The sequence below is a fragment of the Apodemus sylvaticus genome, chromosome 5 (assembly GCF_947179515.1).
Source record: "Apodemus sylvaticus chromosome 5, mApoSyl1.1, whole genome shotgun sequence".
NCBI lineage: Eukaryota > Metazoa > Chordata > Mammalia > Rodentia > Muridae > Apodemus > Apodemus sylvaticus.
Genome location: NC_067476.1, coordinates 154,457,079 through 154,482,106, shown reverse-complemented (window position 1 = coordinate 154,482,106; position 25,028 = coordinate 154,457,079). Strand labels below are relative to the sequence as shown.

General features: G+C 49.2%; 1 protein-coding gene across 2 annotated transcripts in view; it reads left to right on the top strand.

Moving 5' to 3' along the window:
* The window catches only part of Zfp64 (ZFP64 zinc finger protein), a 57,386-nt gene extending 43,643 nt beyond the window's left edge, over nucleotides 1–13,743 (top strand). For both annotated transcript variants that reach the window (XM_052184399.1, XM_052184400.1), the window contains 3 exons: nucleotides 857–919; nucleotides 6,280–6,531; nucleotides 12,630–13,743. In XM_052184399.1, coding sequence (XP_052040359.1) covers nucleotides 857–919; nucleotides 6,280–6,531; nucleotides 12,630–13,327 — 1,013 coding nt within the window. In that variant the 3' untranslated portion in view covers nucleotides 13,328–13,743. The remainder of the gene's footprint in view (nucleotides 1–856; nucleotides 920–6,279; nucleotides 6,532–12,629) is intronic.
* Nucleotides 13,744–25,028: the final 11,285 nt, after the last annotated feature.

Genomic DNA, 25,028 nt, shown 5'->3' with positions numbered 1-25,028 from the left:
GAACCTTTAAAAAAGAAGGAAGGAAGGAAGGAAGGAAAAAGAAAGAGAAAGAGAAAGAAAGAAAGGAAGAAAGAAAGAAAGAAAGAAAGAAAGAAAGAAAGAAAGAAAGAAAGAAAGAAAGAAGAGAAAAGAAAGAAAAATAGAAATATAGAAAGATCTAGAATCTCTGTACTCAGGAGGCAAGAGGCAGGAGGATTATTGCAAGTCTAACAACAGCTTGGTAAGATACAGGGTTCCAGTCTTGCCAGACACTATTAAGAAAGAAAGAAAGAAAGAAAGAAAGAAAGAAAGAAAGAAAGAAAGAAAGAAAGAAAGAAAGAAAGAAAGAAAGAAAGAAAGAAAGAAAGAAAGAAAGAAAGAAAGAGAGAGAGAGAGAGAGAGAGAAAGAGAGAAAGAGAGAAAGAGAGAAAAGAAAGAAAGAAAGAAAGAAAGAAAGAAAGAAAGAAAGAAAGAAAGAGAGAGAGAGAGAAAGAAAAAAGAAAGAAGAGAAAGAAAAAAGAAAGAAGAAAGTGTGAGGGCCAGGGATGTGTCCCAGAGGCACAGTGTCACAAGGATGTCAACAGTTCTGGGTTTCATCCCTAGCACTGCCAGACAGAAGAAAAATGAGAGATGCACCTGATACCCTCGGCCCCCAAACCTCCAAGCCACGTGCCCTCACCAGCTTTAGTCTGCTGCTGAGCAGGGCTGCCTAACGCAGAGCCTGTTTGGTGATGGAGAGTCGGCGGGTGCTGTCCTTGCTTGTCATCTGTTGACAGCTGTACTGAAAATGGAGGCATGGGTGGGCAGGCGTCCATTAGGGGTAACCATGGCAATTCTGGGGCTGGGCGGTTAAGAGCGAGCTTTTCTTCTCTTCTAGGCTGTCATTTCAAAACCGTTCATGGCATGAAAGATTTGGACCGCCATCTAAGAATCCACACAGGTATGTGTCCATTCACACACACACACACACACACACACACTGAGAGAGAAAAAAAGAGAGTCTTTCTGCCACCGGCTTCTAGTTTAGTGGGTGGGGTGGGCTAGGAGGAGGAAGGATGGGGATGTGAAGATGCCCTTGACAACGCGTGGAATGCAGTCAAGTTATCGCTTCAAGATGCCTCTCCTCAACCAGTTACAGAGGATCAAAGAGAGTTGCTAAAAGGAAGGAGGGTCTGGGTCCGGCCCACTGGCGTGTCCAACATTTTGGCATAGTCTCAGAGCATGGTCTATAAAGTTCACACTCCAGAATCACATGCTCAAATTACCAGAGTATGGCGGGGGGTGAGGGGGGTTGCATCTCAGAATGTTTTATTGGTCCAGGTTCGTCGCCATTTCCTGCTGTAGGGTAGCGGGCCCCAGGACGGACCCACCTGTCTCTGAAACAGACTCAGTTAACTTCAGCCCAAGCACTCCCAGCCACTGCCACACCCCTTTGTTCTGCTGTCCTCTGTGACTGATGCAGCTCTGCTGTGGGGAGCTGGGGGCAAAGGGTGGTGCCCCAAATCCCCAAATAGTTACTGCCTGTCTCTTTAAAGAATAAATCCTCTGAGAGCCTGTCTGGGCCAGAGCCTAGGTTCATTTGCCATTAATGGAACCAAGTTGAAAGAGCAGCCTCTAGGTCAAAAACTTCCAGAGTCTGGCCAAACAGTTATTTTTCTTACACATTTAAAACATAGTAAAGATGCCGGGCCGTGGTGGCGCACTCCTGTAATCCCAGCACTCTGGGAGGCGGAGGCAGGCAGATTTCTAAGTTCGAGGCCAGCCTGGTCTACAGAGTGAGTTCCAGGACAGCCAGGGCTATACAGAGAAACCCTGTCTCAAAAAAACCAAATCCAAAAAACCAAATAAATAAATAAATAAATAAATAAATAAATAAATAAATAAATAAATAAATAAAACACAGTAAAGCTTTGGAAAGGAAATCTTCACAGTGATCACAGCAAAGCTTCAGGAGACCTCTTTAGCAAAGCAGCTCCGAGCCTTACCACAAAAGTGAGTTCTACTGACTGATAAAGGAGGCTCTGTAATCTAGGCCTAGGGAGAAAGGATGTATAATAAACATAAGCATGGATTCTATCTCTGGAGGATTCAAAGTCCTTGGAGCCTCTTTTTTTTAATTAATTAATTTACTTATTTATTTATTTTATGTATATGAGTGCACTGTAGCTGTGCAGATGGCTGTGAGCCATCATGTGGCTGCTGCAAATTTTTAATTCAAGACCCCGCTTGCTTCGACCTAAAGACTTATCTATTATTATATCTAAATACAAAAGCTGTCCCCAGACCCACCAGAAGAGGGTGTCAGATCTCTTTACAGATGGTTGTGAGCCACCATGTGGGTGCTGGGATTTGAACTCAGGACCTTCAGAAGAACAGTCAGCGCTCTTAACCACTGAGCCATCTCTCCAGCACAGAGCTTCCTTCATGAGGAAGAGTTCTATTCACAGAGAGACAAAGCTCGGGATCAGGGCCTAAGGTTGGCTCCACAGAATAGGGGAAGGTCACCAGGTTGTTAGACAACATCCTCTCCAGTTTTCAGGGTGAACATTTTTTCCCTTGAAGAGAAAAAGCCAGCACGGTTAATGGTTCTGCACGTACACCTGCAGGCAGGGAGAGGGCGCCAGACCCCATTACAGATGGTTGTGAGCCACCTTGTGGTTTCTGGGAACTGAACTCAGGACCTCTGCAAGAGCAGTCAGTGCTCTTAACCGCTGAGCCACCCCTCCAGCCAGTTTTGCTCTTTCTAATGCTTTCTGTAAGATGTGCATCCTACATTAAATACAACCTGATTGTTTCCTGCATGGTTTTAGAGGCTCTGTCATCTCTGGGACCAAGGCAGTTGGTCTCAAGCTGTGAATTCTTTCAATGGAAAACAAGATTGAGGCACCCCTCCCTCTACCCGTGGCCCAGGAGTACGTCCTGTGTGATCTAGTGAAATGAGCAGAGATTTAATGATGCTGCCCTCGCATCTATAGAGACAAGGCATGGCTCCAGAGATTTGGACCACTGACCAGCGTATCCGTGGAGCTACAGCGTGGAGGTCACAGAGCCTCTGGATCCCTGTTAGTTTCTCTTGCCGATGGACGGATAAGGAGCCATAGAAGCCTCTTAATGAGGAAGATCGTACCTCACCACAGCAGATGAAGCAGCGGGCATCCCTGGACACATGCAGGGGTTGGTTGAGGAGACACTAACAACTCAAGGCCAGGAAAAATAGCCAGGATAGTTTGAGCACTCGGCCTGAGCTGGGGGTTGCACTGCTGCCATCTAGTGGGCAGAAGAAAACTACACCCAAAATCGATTGGCCCTGGGTGTTCATTACACCAAGGGTGACCTGCTAAGTGGGCACTCTCACGATGTGTAACTGCTTGATACAAGCATGCTGGGGATACAGGGAGCTGGAGACTGTCCAATCCTTGAGGTCAGGGGACGGGGTGCTTCCTTGAGATCATGGCATCTGGTTTGGCTCTTGGCATCTCTTAAGTGTCAGGAAGTAGGAGGGGACAGGGCGTGGCGGTGGACTCCTGTAGCCCAGCACTAGGAGACTGGAGATTAAGAGTTTAGCTTGGTGGTGGTGGCGCATGACTTTCATCCCAGCCCTTGAGAGCAGAGGCATGTGGATCTCTGAGTTCGAGGCCAGCCTGGTCTACAGAGGACAGCCAGGGCTACACAAAGAAATACTACTTTAAAAAAGAGAGAGAGAAGCCAGGCAGTGGTAGCACACGCCTGTAATCCCAGCACTCTAGGAAGCAGGGGCAGGCAGATTTCTGAGTTCAAGGCCAGCCTGGTCTACAGAGTGAGTTCCAGGACAGCCAGGGCTGTACAGAGAAACCCTGTCTCGAAAAAACCAAATCCAAAAAAACCAAGAGAGAGAGAGTGTGTGTGTGTTCAAGGCCTCACCTACTATAAGAATTTGATCCGTGTGATAGTTTCCCACAACTTTCATCCCAGCCCTTGGGAAGCAGAGACAAATGGATCTCTAAAAGTTCAAGGCCAGCCTGGTCTATAGAGAGAGTTTCAGGACAGCCAAGACTACACAGAGAAATCCTGTCTTGAAAAACAAAAACAAAGGAATTTGAGGACAGCCTGCTCTATGTGAGACCCTGCAGTGGGGGAACGCGGAGCTTAGCAAGGAAAGGTAGTTACCACCACCAAGCCAACCTCCCAGTGGTGAGAGAGAATGACGCCCACATACTGTCCTTTAACCTCCACACATACACCATCACACACACACACACACACACACACACACACACACACACACGGGAGGGGACAGTGAGAATAAATGAATGTCATTTTTAATAATGAAACTAAGCTAGGAAGTCCTGAGGAGCTCGCAGAATCCCTCCCTCGGGGGACCTGGCCAATGGTGGCCTAGCACTAGAATGCCAAGGTAGGTGTGAGACCCTTGTTGAGGACCCTTCCGCACCTGAACACCAAAGGCCTCGGTATCAGTTACTTCTCTGTCGCTGTGATAAATCATGACCAAGGTAACTTATAGAAAGAAGGGTCTGTGGGGGCTTACATTTTCAGAGGGATAAGAGTCTGTCCTGGCAGGAATGTGTGGCAGCCAGCGGCAGACATAACAGCTGGAGCAGGAAGCTGAGAATCCTGAAGCAGAGAGCACACTGCAAATAGCACAAGGGCTTTGTCTCAAAGCCAGCCTCCAGTGATGCTCTCCTCCAGCGAGGCTGCACCGCCTAACCCTCCCCCCACAAACACCACGGCCCACCCGCGACCACCTGCTCTCACGCAAACCACCACAACCTCCAACAAGCTTAAGTCCTCTTGCGATTTCTACATTAGATATGAAAGCTGAAACATTAAGTAAATACTCATCATCTTAATAAGACATCTTACCGAGCAGTAACAAGGCAAAGCCTGATGGGAAACGCAGCCGCCTTGGAGCGCCCTCTGCTGGAGAGAGGACTCATCAGCAGGTTCCAGTAGCCACAGTTGCAGGCAGTCCCTTGCGGTGTGTCTTGTAGCTCCAGGCTGGCACACACAGGTGTGATGACATTCTGGCCAAGGGTATGGCTGGAAAAGTGGACTCCCGACCATTTTACATCACCAGAGCCCAGACTCTTGTGAATTCTAGGCCAGTACTCTACCACCGAGCGACCCGACCAGCCGTGACCGTGGTGGTTGGTTCTCTTTTTCTAATCCATATTGTTTCGTAGAGCGGCTTTAAGAATGCACAGAAATCGAACCAAAAGCAACTCCCGGATACTCCTACTTCCCACAGCCTCTCCTGCTCTGGGCATCCCAAAGGAAAGGCACATGTCACAGCATGCCTGCGTGGGCACAGCATTGTCACCCGAGTTCCCTGGTTTACATGTTGCAGGATATTTGATCCCACTATGAACGCCAAGATTGTCTTATTTACTGAAAATACCTGTTGTTACTTACAGTGCAGCTCAGCCCTCAGCACACACATCTGATTCCAAACAATGAAGGTAAAGTTAGTTTGTAGAGAGAAGCAGCCATGTTTAAAAGTGATGTCCAACTGAGGTGCAGACAAAGACAGGTCAGAGAAGGGTTTGAGAGAGTAGGGTCTGCCCAGCTCTCGGGAGAGGGCAGGGCAGAGCAGTGCAGACAAAGAAGGGGGCAGTTTCATTAGGACAATTGTACACAGACGGGTTGGAGAGAGTACAGGGCAGACACAGGTCAAGGTAGGAGGAGCCAGGAGATTAGAACGGATTGCCAAAGTTAGTATGAGACCAAGCAGAGCAAACAGTTCAGGAGAGGCCAAGAGAGGAGCCAGACTGAGTCAGTCAGCTTGGAGAGGAGTTTGACCCAGAACGGCTGAGTTGATCCAGCCAAGCCAGAGCTCAGAAAGAGCTAGAAAGGGTGAGCTTACCCAGCAGCAAGTCTCAGACGCTGAAAACATTCTGGGCCTAGATTAGATTGTATGGAGGCTAGAAGGTCAGCAGACAGAGGCAGAAAGCCTGCCAGAGCGCTCTTAACTCCAGGAGAGTAACAGTTTCACCTTCCGGTGGCACGCCCTCAGGGCGGTGCACTTTCGTGGTTCTGAGGCAGGGTATCCTGTATCCCAAGCTGGCTTCCAACTCCATGTGTTCCTGACCGTGGATGCAACGCAAGCAGCCACTTCAAGCTACTTCCCCTTGGTCGTGGACTAAACCTCTAACTGTGAGCCAAAACAAAAACACAAACAAAACAAAAAACCCTTTTCTCCTTTAAGTCGCTGTGTCCTGGTATTTTATCAGCAACGGGAAAAGAAAGCAAGACATCACCCCGACCAAGACAGCCGTGTAACCCTGACTGCTTTTGTGTTTGAAGGCGACAAGCCACACAAGTGTGAGTTCTGTGACAAGTGCTTCAGCCGGAAGGACAACCTGACGATGCACATGCGCTGCCACACGAGTGTGAAGCCACACAAATGCCACCTGTGCGACTACGCGGCCGTGGACAGCAGCAGCCTCAAGAAGCACCTGCGCATCCACTCGGACGAGCGGCCGTACAAGTGCCAGATCTGCCCCTACGCCAGCCGCAACTCCAGCCAGCTCACCGTGCACGTGCGCTCGCACACGGGTAAGTCCCTCACAAGGGGGGGGGGATTGCTTTCATTTTCCTATTTATTCGCCTACACTTCCTCAACATGCAAGCATCTGCCATGAGTTGTTGGTGGAAATAAAGTAATTTGTTGTCTGGCCCGATGTGGTTTATTTGGGTCTTTGCCAGAACTATAGTTTTCAGTGGGGAAAAAAAAGGAAAGATGGAAGGGGCGACGGCAGGTCCTGCATATGAGAGGACTCTGACAGCCCAGGGGGGATAGGGAAACCGGCAGGACCACACAGGTGGCTCACAACCATCCCTAATAAAATCTGGCGCCCTCTTCTGGAGTGTCTGAAGACAGCTACTGTGTACTTAGATACAATAATAGATAAATCTGCAAAGCAAGCACGGCCGGAAGGAGAGGGCCCAGCCAGAGCAAGCAGAGCCGACCAGAAGGAGCAGAAGTCCTGAATTCAAATCCCCAGCAACCACATGAAGGCTCACAACCATCAGTACAGCTACAGTGCACTCATATACATTAAATAAATAAATAAATCTTAAAAAAAAAAAAAAAAAAAAAAAAAGGCCAGGCAATGGTGGCACATACCTTTAATCCCAGCACTTGGGAAGCAGATTTCTGAGTTTGAGGCCAGCCTGGTCTACAGAGTGAGTTCCAAGACAGCCAGGGCTACACAGAGAAACCCTGTCTCAAAAAAAACAAAAGAGAGAGGGGAGGGAGGGAGGGAGGGAGGGAGGGAGAGAGAGAGAGAGAGAGAGAGAGAGAGAGAAATGTGTTTTCCCAGTGGGACTCCCTTGGAGAAAACAAAGTTTCCATTTGCAAGCGGTTATCAGTAAGCAGCTTCTGGGTCAGGGCCAGCAGGGGGCATGCGTCCGCCTCCTTCTGTCACTAAGGCTCCATGCAGACCCTGTGCAGGCCAGGCTGCCTGCGCACTGCCTCATCTCCACGAGTTGTATATGTGCTGCCCTTGATTTAGAGCATTGGCTTGTGACCCCTGTGGAGGTCACAAATCTCTACGATTCGTAACTGTAGCAAAGTTACAGCTATGAAGTAGCAGTGGCAATGCTTTATGGCTGGGGGGTCACCACGATGTAAGGGACTGTATGAAGGGTCACAGGTCAGGAAGGTTGACTCCCTAAGCGGGGGACACACGGACACACGGGCTTTACCTGGGACTGAGTGGGCTGAGCAGTGATGCCACTGGGCACTGGCTTCTCCCCGGAGCTCAGTGTGGCCTTGGATATCTGTACCCCATTTCCAAGCCCACAGTGCTCAGGGTACTCAGACGTCCGCAGGGAGGGCTGGCTCCCAGGACCGCGTCTAGCTCCTCCGTCCGCTGGACCGCAGCTTTCTTTACTCGGTCTTGGGATCAGACCTACTCCCTCACTCTTGCCCATGGGATAGTTTTGCTGGTTATAGAATTACATGTTCAAAGTCAAGCACTTTGTGACATGGGCTCATGGATCCCAGCCTGGCCTTGGTCTCCACCTCTGATTGATCTCCACTACTTTTAGCTCTCATGTGCTGGGACTACAGGTGTGAATCATGCCTGATTTATGTGGCACTGAGGATGGAACCCATGGCCTCATGCATGATAAATAATTTCTCTACTAATCTAGCTAAGTTCCCCAGCCCCTCTCTCTCTTTTTTTTTTTTTAAGATTTATTTATTTTTTATATGTGAGTACACTGTAGCTGTCTTCATCAAATCCTATTACAGGTGGTAGTGAGCCACCATGTGGTTGCTGAGATTTGAACTCAGGACCTCTGGTTGCTCCAGCCCCGCTCATTCCAGCCAAAAGATTTATTTATTAATTATATGTAAGTACAGCCAGGCAGTGGTGGTGCACGCCTGTAATCCCAGCACTCTGGGAGGCAGAGGCAGGCGGATTTCTGAGTTCGAGGCCAGCCTGGTCTACAGAGTGAGTTTCAGGACATCCAGGGCTATACAGAGAAACCCTGTCTCAGAAAAAAACAAATCCAAAAAAAACAACAAAAAAATGTAAGTACACTGTAGCTGTCTTCAGACACACTAGACAAGGGCATCAGATCCCATCACAAATGGTTGTGAGCCAGTTGCTGGGAAGTGAACTCAGGACCTCTGGAAGAGCCATCAGTGTTCTTAACCACTGAACCATCTCTTCAGTCCCCATATTTTTTATCTTACTTTTGTTATATTTTCTGTTTCTCTCTCTTTGTTCTGCAGGCCCCATACATACATACATACATACATACATACATACATACATACATACATACATATAAAATGCTTCCAGTTCAGTATTTTTGTGGATTCCTCAGTGACTGAGTCTCTGCTCCTCTGCCTTCTCCTGGGCGCTTTTTCTTCTGTTTGTTTTGTCTAATTCCAAATGTATCGGGTTTTGTTTTATCTTGTTATATTTAATTGCATCATTATTATTATTATCCTTTAGAGCATGTTTGTTCTCTAGTAGGTGGGGGAGGGGTAGCGAGACTGTAGGGGGTGACGGGGAGGGGCAGCTGTAATCCGGTTATAATTTGTGGGGGAGAAAAGGTCTGTTTTCAATAAAATGGGGAGGGGGAGTAGAGTTGCTAGTTATTCAACAAAGCTTTCCAGAAATTTAAAAGGGGAGCTAGAGGATGAAAACGCAGAAATTAGAATTATTATTTCTGAATAGTCAAGGAAGAAAATTAAATGATAAAGAATCTCGGAAGGCGGGAAATGGTGATACACACTTTTAATCCCAGCATTTCAGGAGGCAGATCTGGGAGTCTGAGGCCAGCCTACTCTATATAATAAGAGTCAGGACAGCCAGGGCTACACAGAGAAACCCTGACAAAAACCAAAAGAAGAAAGGAGGGGGAAGAGGGGATGAGGAAGAGGAGGGAAGGAACAAATGAAGGAAAGAAAGAATCTTGCATTCTAAAACACCAAGAGAGTGAAACAGCTTCCAGGATGCAAGCCCAGGTAAGAGAAGTGGGAGTCCCTTCCTCAGATTCGCTGAGAAAGACTTTCAAGTGATACAGGCTCCCTAGAGACAGTGAAGAAATGAATGCCCTCAGACTTGGGTGGCCTTTTTATGCAAATTATATATATACCCATATACATACATATATATTTATATATACGCATACATATACACACATACACATATTATACATGCACACATACACATATATAATGGTGTTTTGCCACTTTGTATGTATGTATGTATGTATTATATACGTGCACCGTGTATCAGTGCTCATGGAGTTCAGAAGAGGGCTCTGGATCCCCTGAAACTGACTTATGGACAGCTCTGAGCCGCCATGTAGGTACTGGGAACCAAACCCAGGTCCTCTGAGAACAGAAAGTGCTCTTTACTGCTGAGCTGTCTCACCAGCCCTGAAGGAACGATGTGAAGACAGAGTTCTCTGCCCAGCAACACTGTCCCAAGTGCAAGATCAGAACAGAAGCATATTCAAAGACTCGAGACTTTCCTCTGGGCCACCATGATAGAAGTTATTAGAAGATACACTCGTGGTCTGGAGAGATGGCTCAGCGGTTAAGAGCACTGACTGCTCTTCCGAAGGTCCTGAGTTCAAATCCCAGCAACCACATGGTGGCTCACAACCATCTGTAATGAGATCTGACGCCCTCTTCTGGTGTGTCTAAAGACAGCTACAGTGTACTTACATATAATAATAAATAATTAAAAAAAAAAAAGAAGAAGATACACTCGTGCAAAGTGGGGTGGTAAACTCTGTCAAGTACACCAAATGAGATAGGAATCCAAAGAGTCTAGATGACTCCACCATTGTGCGAGATGACATTTCCTCAAGAATCAGAGTCCAGGGCTGGAGAGATGGCTCAGTGGTTAAGAGCACCAACTGTTCCTCCAGAGATCCTGAGTTCAATTCCCAGCAACCACATGGTGGCTCACAACCATCTGTAATGGGATCTGATGCCCTCTTCCGGTGTGTCTGAGTGTACTCACATAATAAAATAAATAAATCTTTAAAAAAAAGAAAAAAGAAAAAAATAGAGAGTTCAGTCAAAAAAGCAAGCTCATCGTGCCCCCAGAGGAATGTGTATACAAGGAAGAGAATCATTTCTTTCGGCAGTAGTAACACCATGCACAGTGGCTTGGGGGAAGGGGGGTGCCTGTAGTCTTGGGTCAGAGTTTGACTCTAGTGGTTGCACATATTTGGTCCTAACCTAAATTATTTATACTTTAACTTGAAAATGGAAATATGAACACAAACCAGGGCAAATCACAGACAGAATGGGAATTTTGTGTCTTTTAAAATATGTGTATGCATATGCCTCTGTGTGTGTGGTACATGCCTGTGTGTGTGGTATATGCATGTTTGTGTGTGGTATATACATGTGTGTAGTATATGCATGTTTGTGTGTGGTGTATACATGTGTGTATGGTATATACATGTGTGTGTGGTATATGCATGTGTGTGTGGTATATATGTGTGTGTGTTATATACATGTGTGTGTGGATATTTACCCATGAGTCAGGAGGAGGCTAGAGGGGAGCACTGGGTGTCTCCTACTGCTCCCCACAGATGTTTTTATTTTATTATTATTTTTTGAGACAGTGTCTCCCACTAAAGCTAGCACTTGCCAATCAGCTGCTCTGGGGAGCCTCCTGGCTCCGCCTCCCAGCACATGGGATCATGGGTATGTACTCTCACACCAGGCCTTTTACCCTGGTGCCTGGGATCCAGACTCAGGTCCTCCAGGTACATCACCCACTGAGCCATCTCCGTGGCCCGTTTCATTTTGTTTCGTCTTTTAACTGATATTTTTGGCTCTCTGAGATAAGATCTCACTTAGTAATTCTGACTCAAACTCATGGTGATCCTCCAGCCTCAATCTCCTGAGTACTGGGATCACAGACATGAGCCACGATGCCTGGTAATGAAAGCAAACATGCCAGGCAGAGGTGTCGCTCACCTTTAATTCCAGCACTCAGGAGGAAGAAGCAGGTGGACCTTTGAGTTTAAGGCAAGCCTGGTCTGCACAGTGAATTCAGTAACAGCCAGAGCTACACAGTGAGACCCTGTGTGTGGGGGGGGGGGGAGGGGGGGGAACAATGTACTTGAATTTACGTGTATAAATAAAGAGACTCCTGACAGTTGGACAGCTGGTGGGAAGAGAAGGAACATTCGAAAGAAACTCTCATTCTGGTGTGCCTCTGTTTGTCTTAGATGGTAATGCTGGAAAAAAAAAATCAGGTCGTTGCCATGGGTACACAGCTGCTAGGTAGGGGGAGCAGAGATGACTGATGAACTTTTCATCAGCCGATAATGACTATAAAGTCGCCACTTCCAAAATTACCAAAACCTCGGCAAGGCCTTCAGAAAAAAGACGAAAACTGACCCACCGCAGAAAGCCGTGGGTCCTCACTAATTGTCCCCAGTGCTTGGCGCCACCTCTGAATGTTAACTTTATAGAAAACTTCCATTCTGAGCCAGGCACAGGACTTAGGAGGTCCAGTACTTAGGAGGCAGAAGCATGCGGATCTCCGTGAGTTCAAGGCCACTCAGCCCTACAGAGTGAGTTTCAGACAGCCAGAGCTACAGAGTGAGACCTTGTCTTGGGGAGACAAAGATTCAAAAGAGAAGGTGTGTACTTGGAAAATTAAAAAGGTTATTGATACATGCTGAATAACTGTTGCATGCCAAACACAATTGTAAGCATCTCTGTAAACTTTTGTAGCTACTGTTTTTAAGGTTTATTTATGTGTATTTCCTGTGTATGGGTAGTTTGCCTGCACGTATGTCAGACCAACCAGTGCTTTAACCACTGAGCCATCTTACCAGCCAGGTGTCTTTAAATCATATTTGGAGAACGCAACATGTCTTGCATTTCTAGAACTCAAGTGTCATTGAGTGTGGACTTGTGGGGTGGAGGGTGGTACAGGAGTTTGGGCCCCGCCACTTGAGCCCTCTGAGGACCAGTCCCATCTATAAAATGGGCTAACAGTATGACTGATTATACATGGTAAGTGTTGTCCGTATCAGGAAGTTATAAGCCAGAGTTCAGAAGACACACCTGTCTCCAGGCCAGGTATGCGGCACATGTCTAGTGGAGAATTCTGTTTACCTGCCCTCTCTAATGTCATCACGCCTTCCATTGCTAGGGGACACCCCCTTCCAGTGCTGGCTCTGTAGCGCCAAATTCAAAATCAGCTCGGACTTGAAGCGGCACATGATCGTGCACTCGGGGGAGAAGCCTTTCAAATGCGAGTTCTGTGACGTCCGCTGCACCATGAAGGCGAACCTCAAGTCCCACATCCGGATCAAGCACACCTTCAAGTGTCTGCACTGTGCCTTCCAGGGCCGGGACCGGGCCGACCTGCTGGAGCACAGTCGTCTGCACCAGGCCGACCATCCCGAGAAATGTTCCGAGTGCAGCTACTCCTGCTCCAGCCCAGCCGCCCTGCGCGTCCACAGCAGAGTCCACTGCAAGGACCGGCCCTTCAAATGTGACTTCTGCAGCTTCGACACAAAGCGGCCCAGCAGCCTGGCCAAACACATCGACAAGGTGCACAGGGAAGGCGCCAAGACAGAGAACAGGGCCCCGCAGGGCCAGGCTGGGCATGGGGAGAGCGGTCCCCACCACACGGTCAACATCGTCTCCCAGAGGGCCTTCGGATGCGACAAGTGCGGTGCCTCCTTTGTCAGGGATGACTCTCTGAGGTGCCATCGGAAGCAGCACAGTGACTGGGGCGAGAACAAGAACTCAAACCTGGTCACTTTCCCCCCAGAAGGCATTGCTTCCGGGCAGCTTGGCCCTCTGGTCTCTGTGGGGCAGCTGGAGGCCAGCCATGACCTCTAAAGAAGCATGGGCGGTCTCAGGAATCTGAACAAGGCCGATGCCAGCCCTTCACGGTGACACCGTAGGGAGGACCGTACCGTACCTTCTCTTCTAGAGCTGGCAGCCCGTCCTCCCCAGCCTCCAACAGCGGAGCCGCTAACCCGCGAGGGCATAGGTGTCAGCGCAAGGCCACGGGACGATTTGCCCACAGCTCCGTTCCTTCTATATAAGCATTCCTTGGGGAAAGTCGCTGCTTGTGAGCTGAGATGGGAAAACTGACTCGGAGGAGCTATTAAGCTGGCAAGGCCACCACACTGCATCTGAACTGAGCTGCGTGGGGGGAAGAAAGGGGTCTGTGCTCGTCAGGGAGCGTGGTAAAATCCCGTCTTAACCTGGGTAGCGGCTGCTAGTGTTAGCCTTATGTATTTGTGTGATTTCTTTTCTCTGTTTTTTTTTTTTTTTTTTTCAATTAAAAAAAAAAAGCAAACACTTCTCCCTGGAGGCTTGTGAGCGTCATTTCCCAGGGAAGCAATACGCAGTTTGAGCTGATGGTGGCGCCAAAGATCAAGCTAGCCCTAACTCAGCCTCCTCCGGTAGTTACAGAATTTGAAATGCAAATTGAGGAAGAAAGGTCCAGTGAATCCTGGGCGGGCTACCGGGGTGCGCAGTGAGTGGAAGGGAACTCAACTGGCATCTTTCCCAGCATTGGCTCACCTTGGCAACTGAAAACCTAACCTAATCCCCCAGGCTCGATCTGTTTGTTACTCGATCTAAAGCTGGGAAGTTCCAGAACCCAGACTGACCTGTCAGTCATCCAGAATGTTATGTTTTCTTCCATCACCGCCCTTGTTTAATATGTTTGCGTGAGCTGGGTATGGTGGTGTACTTCTATAATCCCTACACTTGGGAGGTAAAGGCAGGAGGATCAGGAGTTCTAGACTAACCCCGACTGTATAAATCCTTGTCTCAAAATAGTTATTAGCTACATGGTTGGGCTTTTTGGAATTGGCCTAAATAGATCTGGTGGTAGGAAAGGAGACAGGTTGGGAATTTTCTGTAGACTGAAGAATATTTTAAGGAATCACTAAGACATGGGCTGAGGGCATGACTCAGTAGTAGAGCATCTTCCTAGAATCCCCCAGTGAGGGCTGGGGTGTGGCTCAGGGGTGGCGCCCTGACTAACTTGAAGTAGCTTGTTCTAGGACCATGGCACTGTAATTGTGATGCCTTCTGCAGCAGGAGCCAACAGCATGAGGACACTGTGGAACAAGATGACAAGGTCAAAAGGCACAGACTCAGTCAAGTAATTCCTTAGCACTGCCCTTAGCACAGATGACAAGTGTGTTGATTGTCTCACTGGGTTTCGGTCCTGTGAGCACCCGGGCCACTGTGGAGAGTCTGTTCCTGTCACCCATTGTCATGAATCTCATCTGCATTTCTAGAAACAGAAGGCTGTGGACTTTTCAAGGAGCAAACCAGAGAAGGAAAATATGCAGCCGCCTTCCACCAACCAGGAAAGAGGTCAGCCTTCCCAAAGGATTAGGGCCCTTAGACCCAACCTGATAGCACTTAGCAAGCTTGGTTTTGTTTTTGTCTTTGAGATAGGATCTCAAAAGGATAACTCTCACTATATAGACCAGGCTAGCCTTGACCTCACAGACACATCTGCTGCTGCCCCAGCCCCACCCCATCCTCACCCCCACCCCCTAAATGCTGGGATCAAAGGGGTACACCACCACATCTGATTCGCTTAGCAAATTTGGATTCATGGTACACAGAGGGAGCAGGAAGTTTGGGGTCAGTGCTGAGTGCTTTAGGCACTGAGGGCCTGCAATCTTTTTTCAGATATTTACATTTTATTTGTGTGCCGTGTTTTGCCTGTGTGTGTGTGTGTCTGTATCACGGGTGTGCCAGGTGTCTATGGAGGTCAGAAGGCATCAGATCCCCTAAAACTGGAGTTGCCGTGGCTGGGAACCAAACCCATGTCCTCTACAAGAACACCAGGTGTTCTGAACCGCTGACCTGTCTCTCCAGCCCCAGCTCTGTGCCTTTTATACAAAAGCAACCAAAGATGGCAATACCAGAGATGATCTAGTCGTCATGGAAACAGGTAATTAATTCCCTGCCTTTCAACCAAGGTCGTCATCACACAGGAGACTAAGGCCAGCCTGGGGTGTGGGTGACTTGTCGTTTTCTATACACCTGATGCTGATGTACACCCACAATCCTAGTATTAGGTGGGAGGGGGTGAGTTCAAGGCCAGTCTGGGCTACAGAAGGAGTGGAGAGAGATACAAAGAAGGGCCATAGAGCCCTTGGAAGCACGCGGGAAGAATTGCTTCCGCTGCTGCAGCAGCCAGACCTCACACTGGAGTGTTGGCCTCCTTTTGTCTTATTTGCTCCAGCTGTGATGTCTTCCCAGGCAGAGCTGGTAGTGAGCAAACTCACTCTCATTTGCTTGGGGTTTCTGGCTGCTTTACAGACAACATCCAAGAAGGAAGCTGCCTCAGCTCTTTCTTGGGTTGTCCTGGCCGCCCCTGTGCTCCTGGATCCACTCCAGAGCTAGAACCAGGAGAGGTAAGCGTCCGGTGAAGGGGTTAAGGGGCAGCAACCCAGGCTCTGGAAAGAAATTGGCTGTAGGTCATTGGTTTGGGTTTCTTCTTCCTCACCTCCTCCTATTCCTTTTCTTTTTTAGACATTCTTACATATCACGTTTCTCAGACTAGCCTCTAATTCACTATGTGGCCAAGGAACCGCGTACTCAGGATCTTCAGCCTCTACCTCCCGAATGCTGGTGCTACCGGCAAGCAATCTACCAACCAGGCCACATCCCAAGCCCCCCCCTCCCCCCCGCTCTGTGTGTGTGTGTGTGTGTGTGTGTGTGTGTGTGTGTGGTGTGTGGGTGTGTGTTTGTGTGCTGTGAGTGTGTAGAGATCCACCATGGATCTCAGATGGCCATCCAGGCTTTCGAGACCAGGTTTCTCCCCGAAGTGCTTTAGCTAGAGCTGGCCATCAAACCTGAAGGATCCTCCCGTTTCTGACCAAGCTCCCCAGAAACCCCAACCCCATAACTCCTGGCTTTTTGGTTTCGAGAAACTGTCTTAAATAGCCCAGCCTTGAACTTCCTATGTAGCTGAGAGCAATCTTGAACTCCTGATTCTCCTGCCTTCTCTCCTTAAATAAAGTAAGAAATATTCATACACACAAACCATCAAGATTTCATGTTTACTTATCTCAGTTGTATGCGAGAGACAGAGAATACATGCCACTTGAATGCAGAGCCACGGTGGCCAGAAGGCATGGGCTTTCTCGGGGCTGGGAGCTCAGGCAATGGGAACCTGACATGGGTGCAGAGAAGTGGACGTGGATCTTTTGGAAGGATGCATCAGTGACCGCTGGGTGACCTCTCCAGCACAGCACTCCTGGCTTCTTTGGGCTCTGGGGACAGAGCTTGAGTTCCCAGACTTGTGCAGTGTCACTTCCAACCAAGCCATCTGTGGTAGTTTGAATATGCTCATGGGAAGTGGCACTACTGAGAAGTGGCCTTGTTAGAGGAAGTATGTCACGTGGAGATGGGGTTTTGAGGTCTCCCACATATGCTCAAGTTTGGCTGTGCAATCTGAGTTCTTCCTCCTGCACCATGCCTGCCTGGATGCTGCCATGCTCCTACCTTGATGATACTGGACTGAACCTGTAAGCCAGCCTGGATTAAATGTTGCCTTGGTCGTGGTGTCTGTTCACAGCAATAAAACCCTAAGTAAGACACCATCTTTCTAGCCCCTAATTTTGGGTTTTAACAGGTTTGTGTTCTAAGGTTTGTCTTAATCACTGGGGTTTCAGCTCCAATTTTACGATGTGCCTGAGGCAGGGCTCGAACCCACGTACAGTTGCTTTTCGGTCCCTGCCCAGAGCTTCCCAGGTTGTCTCTAGAGTAGTAGTATGTCTTACAGCTCCTGTAAGCTCCATGCTCCTGTCTGTCTTTGTGTGTCTGAGACCAACGTTCAAGAGTTGATTCTCAGCCGGGCGGTGGTAGCACACAATTTTAATCCCAGCACTTGGGATGCAAAGGCAGACAGATTTCTGAGTTTGAGGCCAGTCTAGCCTACAGAGTGAGTTCCAGGACAGCCAGGTTTACACAGAGAAAAAACAAAAAACAAAGAAAACAACAACAAAAAAAGTCGATTCTCTCCTCCTACCACATTATTCCATGGGTTGAAATGTGGCTTAGCTGCAAGTTCCTTCAGAGCTGAGCCCTCTCACCAGCCCCTGATGCATTTGTTTTAGCCTGCGTGAGGTCCTTAGATTGACAGATCTGGGCAGTAGTTAAAAAAACTATCCCAAGGAAACTTTAAAAAAAAAAAAAAATGTACTTAACGGAGAGTGTGTGTTCAGTACATCCGGCATGGCAGCCTGGTAACCCGAGCACCCGTGTGATGGGTGACCAAAAGCTGTCAGCCTCCCCGCCTCTGCGGCACCTCCCATGCTGGATCCTGTTCATCTAAACATCAGCGCCCTTCGACCAGCAGCCGGCTTCCCTCAGGCTCTGGGAATCCCTGCTCTGCTTTCTGGAAGCCACCTGCTGCGGTAAGCAGGTTAGGGGAGCAGGGGAAACCCTGCCTCTGTGGAGTTCACCTCTGGCTCAGGGCTCTCTGTCTTCTTCCTGGTCTGCATCTCCCACACTAGGGCGTCGCTGACAACCTAAACTCTAAGGACAGAGGGCGCACCTCTTCCCCTGCACACAGCTAGAAAGTTGCGCTTCAGTATTCCTTGGCCTCCATCCCATCTCATGGCCATTATGCCGCAAAGGATGCTGGGATCCTTTGCGTGTGATCCACTCCCTGTGATGTGTTAAAGCCTGGAGAGATTCTGGATGGATGCGTGCCATCTACACTCTGAGGTGGGCCATGTGGGCTTGTTAAGGCTGGAAATGCCCTTCTCCTTTGTGTGTCTGGGATTCCGTGTGCACGTGGCAGGCCCTGGGTGAGGTGTGCACATGCGCACCCAGAGACCAGGGATCGACCCTTATTCCTCAGCCCTTGTCCATCTTTTTTATTTATTTTTGTTATATCACCACGCCTGTCTACTTCTGCATCTTTGGGTGTCTGAGACTGTGTCCTTCTGTCTGTCTCACTCATTTGCTCGCTGGGGGGTTGGGGGGGGGGGAGACGGCAGTGAGCGCCACCTCGTGGGGGTAGAGATCATAGCACCATGGACAAGAGTTGGTTCTCTCTTCCCACGATATGTTGCCAAATATGGAGGCAGACGTGATTTGGGTTTCATTGATGACTTTATAGATGTCCGCAGGAAAACAGAAGAATCAAACTGTGTGCCTGGCTTAGGCTCTTGACGCCCTCAGCTTCCTAAGCGGAATCCTCTCTCTCTGTCTCTGTCTCCTCCAATCCTCTGGGGACCCACAGCCTGCCAGGTTCATGTCCGTCAGCACACAGCACCCCCTGATGTAACTGTAACTTGGCAAGGAACCTCGTATAGCAGGGAAACGGATAGCTTAGCCTCTGGTGTCTGCATGATCTGTGGTTTGATGTAACAAAACTCTCCTGATGCGGAGCGGCCATTAGTGTGCTGTGCTGGGCCTGACTTTGGAGGAATGAGTTGCTTTTTTTTTTTTTTTTTTTTTTTTTTTAAAGAGACAGGGCTTCTCTGTGTAGCCCTGGCTGTCCTGGAACTTGCTCTGTAGACCAGGCTGGCCTCAGTGCGGTGGTGTCTTTTTAGCCTGGTGTGGCGGCACACACCTTTAATCCCAGTGCTCTGAAGGTAAAAGCAGAGCTCCGTGAGTGAGTTCGAGGCCAGCCTGCTTTACAGACTGAATCCTAGGCCAGCCAGGGCTACAGAGTGATACCCTATCTCAAAGAGAGACTAAACAAAACCACACAAGGTAAGTAAAGGCTGTGGGAATGGGTGTGTGCATTGACCCATCTGTATTAACACAGAGAGCAGCTAGAAGGCAGAAAGGAAAAAACAAAACAAATAAACAAAAACCAAGGCAGTGGCCCTGAACTCTCCTGAGAGGATAATCCCTTATAGCCTGTCCTTTTTATCTTTTCTACATTTCTGTGTGTTTATTCTACGTGCACATGGGTAGGCGTGTTAGTGCGTGTGTGCCATGGAATGTGTGTGAAGATCAGAGGACAACCTGCTATCGCTTCTCTCCTTCCACTGTATGGCTCTGGGGATCGAATTTGGGTCATGAGGCTTTGGCAGCAAGAGATTGACGGTTGGGCCACACCACCAGCCCCACAGCCTTATGCTTTAGATACACAGAGGAGCAGTGGCTGAACTCAGTGACAGAGCATTTCCCTGGATTCAGTCAGTCCCCGAACTAGCAAAAACGTGTGTGTGTGTGTGTGTGTATGCACATGTCTGAGCATTGTGTTAAAAGTTATAAAATAGGGGCCGGAGAGATGGCTCAGTGGTTAAGAGCATTCACCGTTCTTCCAAAGGGCCTGAGTTCAATTCTCAGCAACCACCCAGCAGCTCACAACGTACTGGTGCCATCTTCTGGTGTGCAAAGCACATGCTGACAAAGTACCCAGTACATAAAAATGTAAGTTTAACGATGGCTACCTCTGGTAAGTGAAGCAGATACCGAGAGAAGACTTTTTTTTAAATGGCTTATTTGGATTTGGTTTTTTGGAGACAGGGTTTCTCTGTGTAGCCCTGGCTGTCCTGGAACTCACTCTGTAGACCAGGCTGGCCTCGAACTCAGAAATCCGCCTGCCCCTGCCTCCCAGATTTCTGGAATTACAGGCGTGCGCCACCACCGCCTGGCTGAGAGAGAACTTTTTAAAATCTCTTTATGTTTGAGTGGGGTCCACATGTACAGTAACAGCAGATGCCTGGGGCAGCAGGGCTGGGGCATGGCTTGGAGCCTGAGGGCCAGAGCAAAGGCGCCCTCATCCTCATCAGAGAGATCATCCTGTTTGCCCAGAGAAAGTGGGACGGGGTCAGTAATGCAAAGGTGAATATTAGCCTGACCCCTGGCAGGCTCTGTTAGGCGCGGCCACCGCTTCCTCTGGGGAAGATTTCTTAAGACTGGCGATGGCCGTCAGGAGGATTGGGACAGAAACAAGGGAGGGGTGATCCCAGGCTGTACCTCACGTTTTCGGGCAAGGAAGAGAACAGGCATCCAGAGGTCAGGGTCCCACGTGTTCTCCAGGGACATCCAGGGGGACAGTGTAGCAGCCTCCTCCCAAAATTGGTCCAGGCCATGAGTCTTTTAACCTTGAGACCATGAGTACCCAGAAGGGTTTTCAGAGCTCTAACCTGGGGTTCCTTGATGGTGGCGGGGAGGGAACCCATGATGACAAGCACAAGACAAACAGATATGACAAATAAGACAGGAGCGACGAAAGTCACAGTGTACTTAGGAGCTGTAGCTCAAATGCCTTATGCCTGGACAGTGTATCTGGGAAGGGAAAACAAGTTCGGGAGCCGATCCCTGGTGCAGCCACCTGGGAAACCAGTCCCTGGGTCGGATCAGGATGAATCCAGACCAAAAGTGAAAATGAGCAGGACAAGGACAGAAAAGATGGCCGCCACACACTCACCTAGACAAAGAGGAAAGATGGCCGCAGCACGCTCACCTCGGCACGTACACCTAGACAAAGACAAAGAAGGCCGCAGCTCACCCTCGAACAGAACCAAGACCAAAAGCGAGATTACCAGGACGGACAGACAGCAAAGACAAAGAAGACAGACAGACATGAGGTCCATGTGCTCCCCCTCACAGGACCCACGGCAGAAAACACTAAGGGGCCAACTCACCAGCGAAGCGACCGAGCCAGGGGGCCAACAGCAGCCCCATGAGGAGAAGAGCAGACCAGGCCGCACGGCCCTTGCAGCAACAGGCAAAAAATGAGTCCCCAGAAGAGGAGGTTCGCAAGCAGCCACAAAACGAGACAATGAAGTCGTCCAACACCCACGCTGGGCGCCCGATTCTGCCTGCGCCCTGGACTACCCACTGCCCGACCCTACCTGCTCCTCCTGGTTGGAGGTGAGGTGACGCACAGTCAAAGACACAGACTCCGGGAGCTGGTGGGTGAGCCCTCTGAACACTACTGCAAGCTCCTTTAGCACACACTACCGTCCTTCCTCCCACAACCCCTCTCCATACTAGTCCCAAGAAAGCGACTCTTCTAAACAGCAGTTCCTGATTGGCTGGCATTGCTTGCGTCAGCAATCCTTGGTCTCAATGACGTCCTCCTGCTGCACGCGCTATTGCGCCTGCGCCTGCACGACTACAGCGTTTACATGCCGCTCCGACAGACCTACACTCAAAGCAATAGACAATCAAAACCGTGAAAGAAATGAAGCTGGTCATGGAGGTCCATGCCTGCAACCTAGGACTTAGGTCACCGGAAGCTTTGACGGCAAGGGCCTTTGTCACTGAACCACCTTGCCGGCCCAGTCTCTTGAACTGTTGCTTTGATGAGTTGCAGTATGTGAGAGCTTATGTGATGTCTGAAGACTCCCTTCCCGGCACTTCCCAGTCCAACAAACAGCATACTTCCAACTCTGTCTGAGTGTGTGTATGTGTGCCTGTCCGTTTGTGCCTGTGCATGTATGTGTGTGCTTGTGATACCAGATGCACTGGCTGGTTTTGTGTGTCAGCTTGACACAAGCTGGAGTTATCACAAAAAAAGGAGCTTCAGGTGAGGAAATGCCTCCATGAGCTCCAACTGTAAGGCATTTTCTCATTTAGTGATCAGCAGGGAGGGCCCCTCGTGGGTGGTGCCATCCCTGGGCTGGCAGTCTTGGGTTCTTTAAGAGAGCAGGCTGAGCAAGCCAGGGGAAGCAAGCCAGTAAGGAACATCCCTCCATGGCCTCTGCATCAGTTCCTGCTTCCTGACCTGCTTGAGTTCCAGTCCTGACTTCCTTTGGTGATGAACAGCAATGTAGAAGTGTGAGCTGAATAAACCCTTTCCTCTCGAACTTGCTTCTTGGTCATGATGATGTTTTGTGCAGGAATAGAAACCCTGACTAAAAAAAATTGGTACCAGAAGTGGGGTATTCCTGTGACCACCTGACCATGCTTTGGGGAGGACTCTGGAAGGACTGTGGAACTTTGGGCTAGAAGATCCATTCAGTGTTAAGAGCTCTGCGGGATGTTCTGCAGGAGCTTGGAGGATAATGTTGAGAACAGGGCAGAAGATGAAGGCCTGCCTGGCTTGTGAAATTTCAGGGGGAAGGTTAAAGACTCTGATCAGGACCATTGCTATTTTGATTATGACGATTATGTGGTTTGGATTAGCTGGGGCTGAAGAGTCATCTGTGATTAACAAGATACTAGAACTACCTAAGCGAAAACTTTGCATTACTGGGACTATTGATGCTGGTTAACTGGAACTAAGAAGGTAGCAGTGGGGGGCTGGAGAGATGGCACAGCGGGTAAGAGCACTGACTGCTCTTCCGAAGGTCATGAGTTCAAATCCCAGCACCCATATGGTGGCTCACAACCATCCGTAAAGAGATCTGACTCCTTCTTCTGGTGTCGGAAGACAGCTACAGTGTACTTACTTACATGTAACATGATAAATAAATATTTAAAAAAAAAAAAAGAAGTTAGGAGACCAGGATCGTTGAGGTGAAATCTTCTGGGAAGTGTTTTCTGAGAGCACAGAGGCTGTGTTCCAGAGATAGCCAAGGTTGTACCTTGTGCTGTGGCTAGACTTGGTAATGTGTAAGTCACCCAGGTGGTACAGGTTTTGAAGGCATGAAGGGGTCATAAAGAAGAGCTGAGGCTTGGCACTGTGAGAGGCTGCAGAAGGACATTGGTGAAGGTGCAGCCTCAGTTGCAATTGATGGTATTGATGGCTCAGGACTGAAGGGGTCAGGCATAGGAGCAGAGGCTTGTCACCATGAAGAGAGCCTCTGAGAGGCTACTAGTGAAGCCTAGTTACAGCACAAGATAGCAGTGTTCTGTCGATGCCAGTGCCATGAGATGACCACCAAGAACAGCAGCAGCAGTGGAGTACAGGCAGCTGGAGCCTAGAAGACAAGCTGTGTGCTACAAAGGACAGAGCTGGAGAAGTGACCCACGCCCTTGGAGGAGCCAGGAAGATCGTGAGTTGGATCCCAGACATTGAACCATTGGAGTTTGAGTTTTGCTTTTGGTTGTGACTGTGTCCTGATATGTTTCCCTCTTGAAGGAAGAAAGTATTTTAGTGGAGCCCACAGTTAAAGAGACTGAATTTTTAAAAGACTTTGAATTTTAAAGATATTGGACATTTTAAAGTGATTGAACTTTTAATATGTAAAGACTGTGGGACTTTTAAAGTAATTTAGATCTTGGGGATGAATAAGAAATTAAGGGTTGAGGCTTAATAGTGATGTGTTTGTGTGTCAAGTTGACAAGGGGTCAATTGTACTGGCTGATTTTGTGTGTCAACTTGACACAATCTGGAGTTATCACAGAAAAAGGAGCCTTCCTTGAGGAAATGCCTCCATGAGATCCAGCTGTGGGGCATTTTCTCAATTAGTGATCCAGTGGGGAGGGCCCCTTGTGGGTGGTGCCATCTCTGGGCTGGTGGTCTTGGGTTCTATAAGAGAGCAGGCTGAGTAAGCCAGGGGAAGCAAGCCAGTAAGGAACATCCCTCCATGGCCTCTGCATCAGCTCCTGCTTCCTGACCTGCTTGAGTTCCAGCCCTGACTTCCTTTGGTGATGAACAACTGTGTAGAACTGTAAGCTGAATAAACCCTTTCCTCCCCAACTTGCTTCTTGGTCATGATGTTTGTGCAGGAATAGAAACCCTGACTAAGACACCAGGGAACTGTAATACCTGAGCGCTCAATCTCCAAGTGAGGAGAACTGCCTCCTTCAAGTTGTCATCTGTGGGGGGAAAAGGAAAGGGGAACGAACGGGGTCAGCACAGCGGCAACGGTCCACATATGAGAGAACTCTGGCACACAGCAGAGTCCACGAAGGGGGATAGGGAGCACCGGCGGGACTGCGCACGCCGTGCCAGGGTAGGGAGTGCTGGCAGCTGAGTACCTATGGAGCATGAGGCTGCCTGCCAGAGGTCTTGCTGAGAAGGCGGTGCCTTTCTGGCATGGGCCTCCCAGGTACCTGTTAAGGCAGCTTGGTTGGCTGTCTGAGAGAAGGCTCGATCCTTCCCTGGCGGCTGGAAACGCTGTGGCCTACTCCGTGCTTCTGAGCGGCAGAATTTAATAAGAAGGGACAGTTCATAGTTTCCATGCTTTATTATTAGAAGAGTAAAAAGAGAAAAGGAGATAAAGAAAGAGAAGAGAGAAGGTAGAGGGGTGGCCATGACCACGTGGAAAGAGGGAAAAGAATAGAGAGAGAAGCCAGGCGGTGGTGGCACACAGCAAGCCTTTAATCCCAGCACTTGGGAGGCAGAGGCAGGTGGATTTCTGAGTTCGAGGCCAGCTTGGTCTACAGAGTGAGTTCCAGGACAGCCAGGACCACACAAAGAAACCCTAGGGGGCGGGGGGGATAGAAAGAGGGGCAGAGAGGGGTGCAGCCAGAGAGGGGAGAGGGGTGAGAGACAGAGGGGGCTGAGGGAGGGAGCAGGATGAGAGAGCAAGGAGAGGCAAGAAGCCTCTAGTTACTGTGGGCTGGGTTACCTGGTTGCCAGGTAACCGAGGGGCGGGGAAAGCCTGGCCTTAGCCACGTGGAGCACAGCCAGAACACTAGGGGGCCTGGAGCCAGGGGGCGGTGACCGAACTCAGCCCGTCCCATGCAGGTG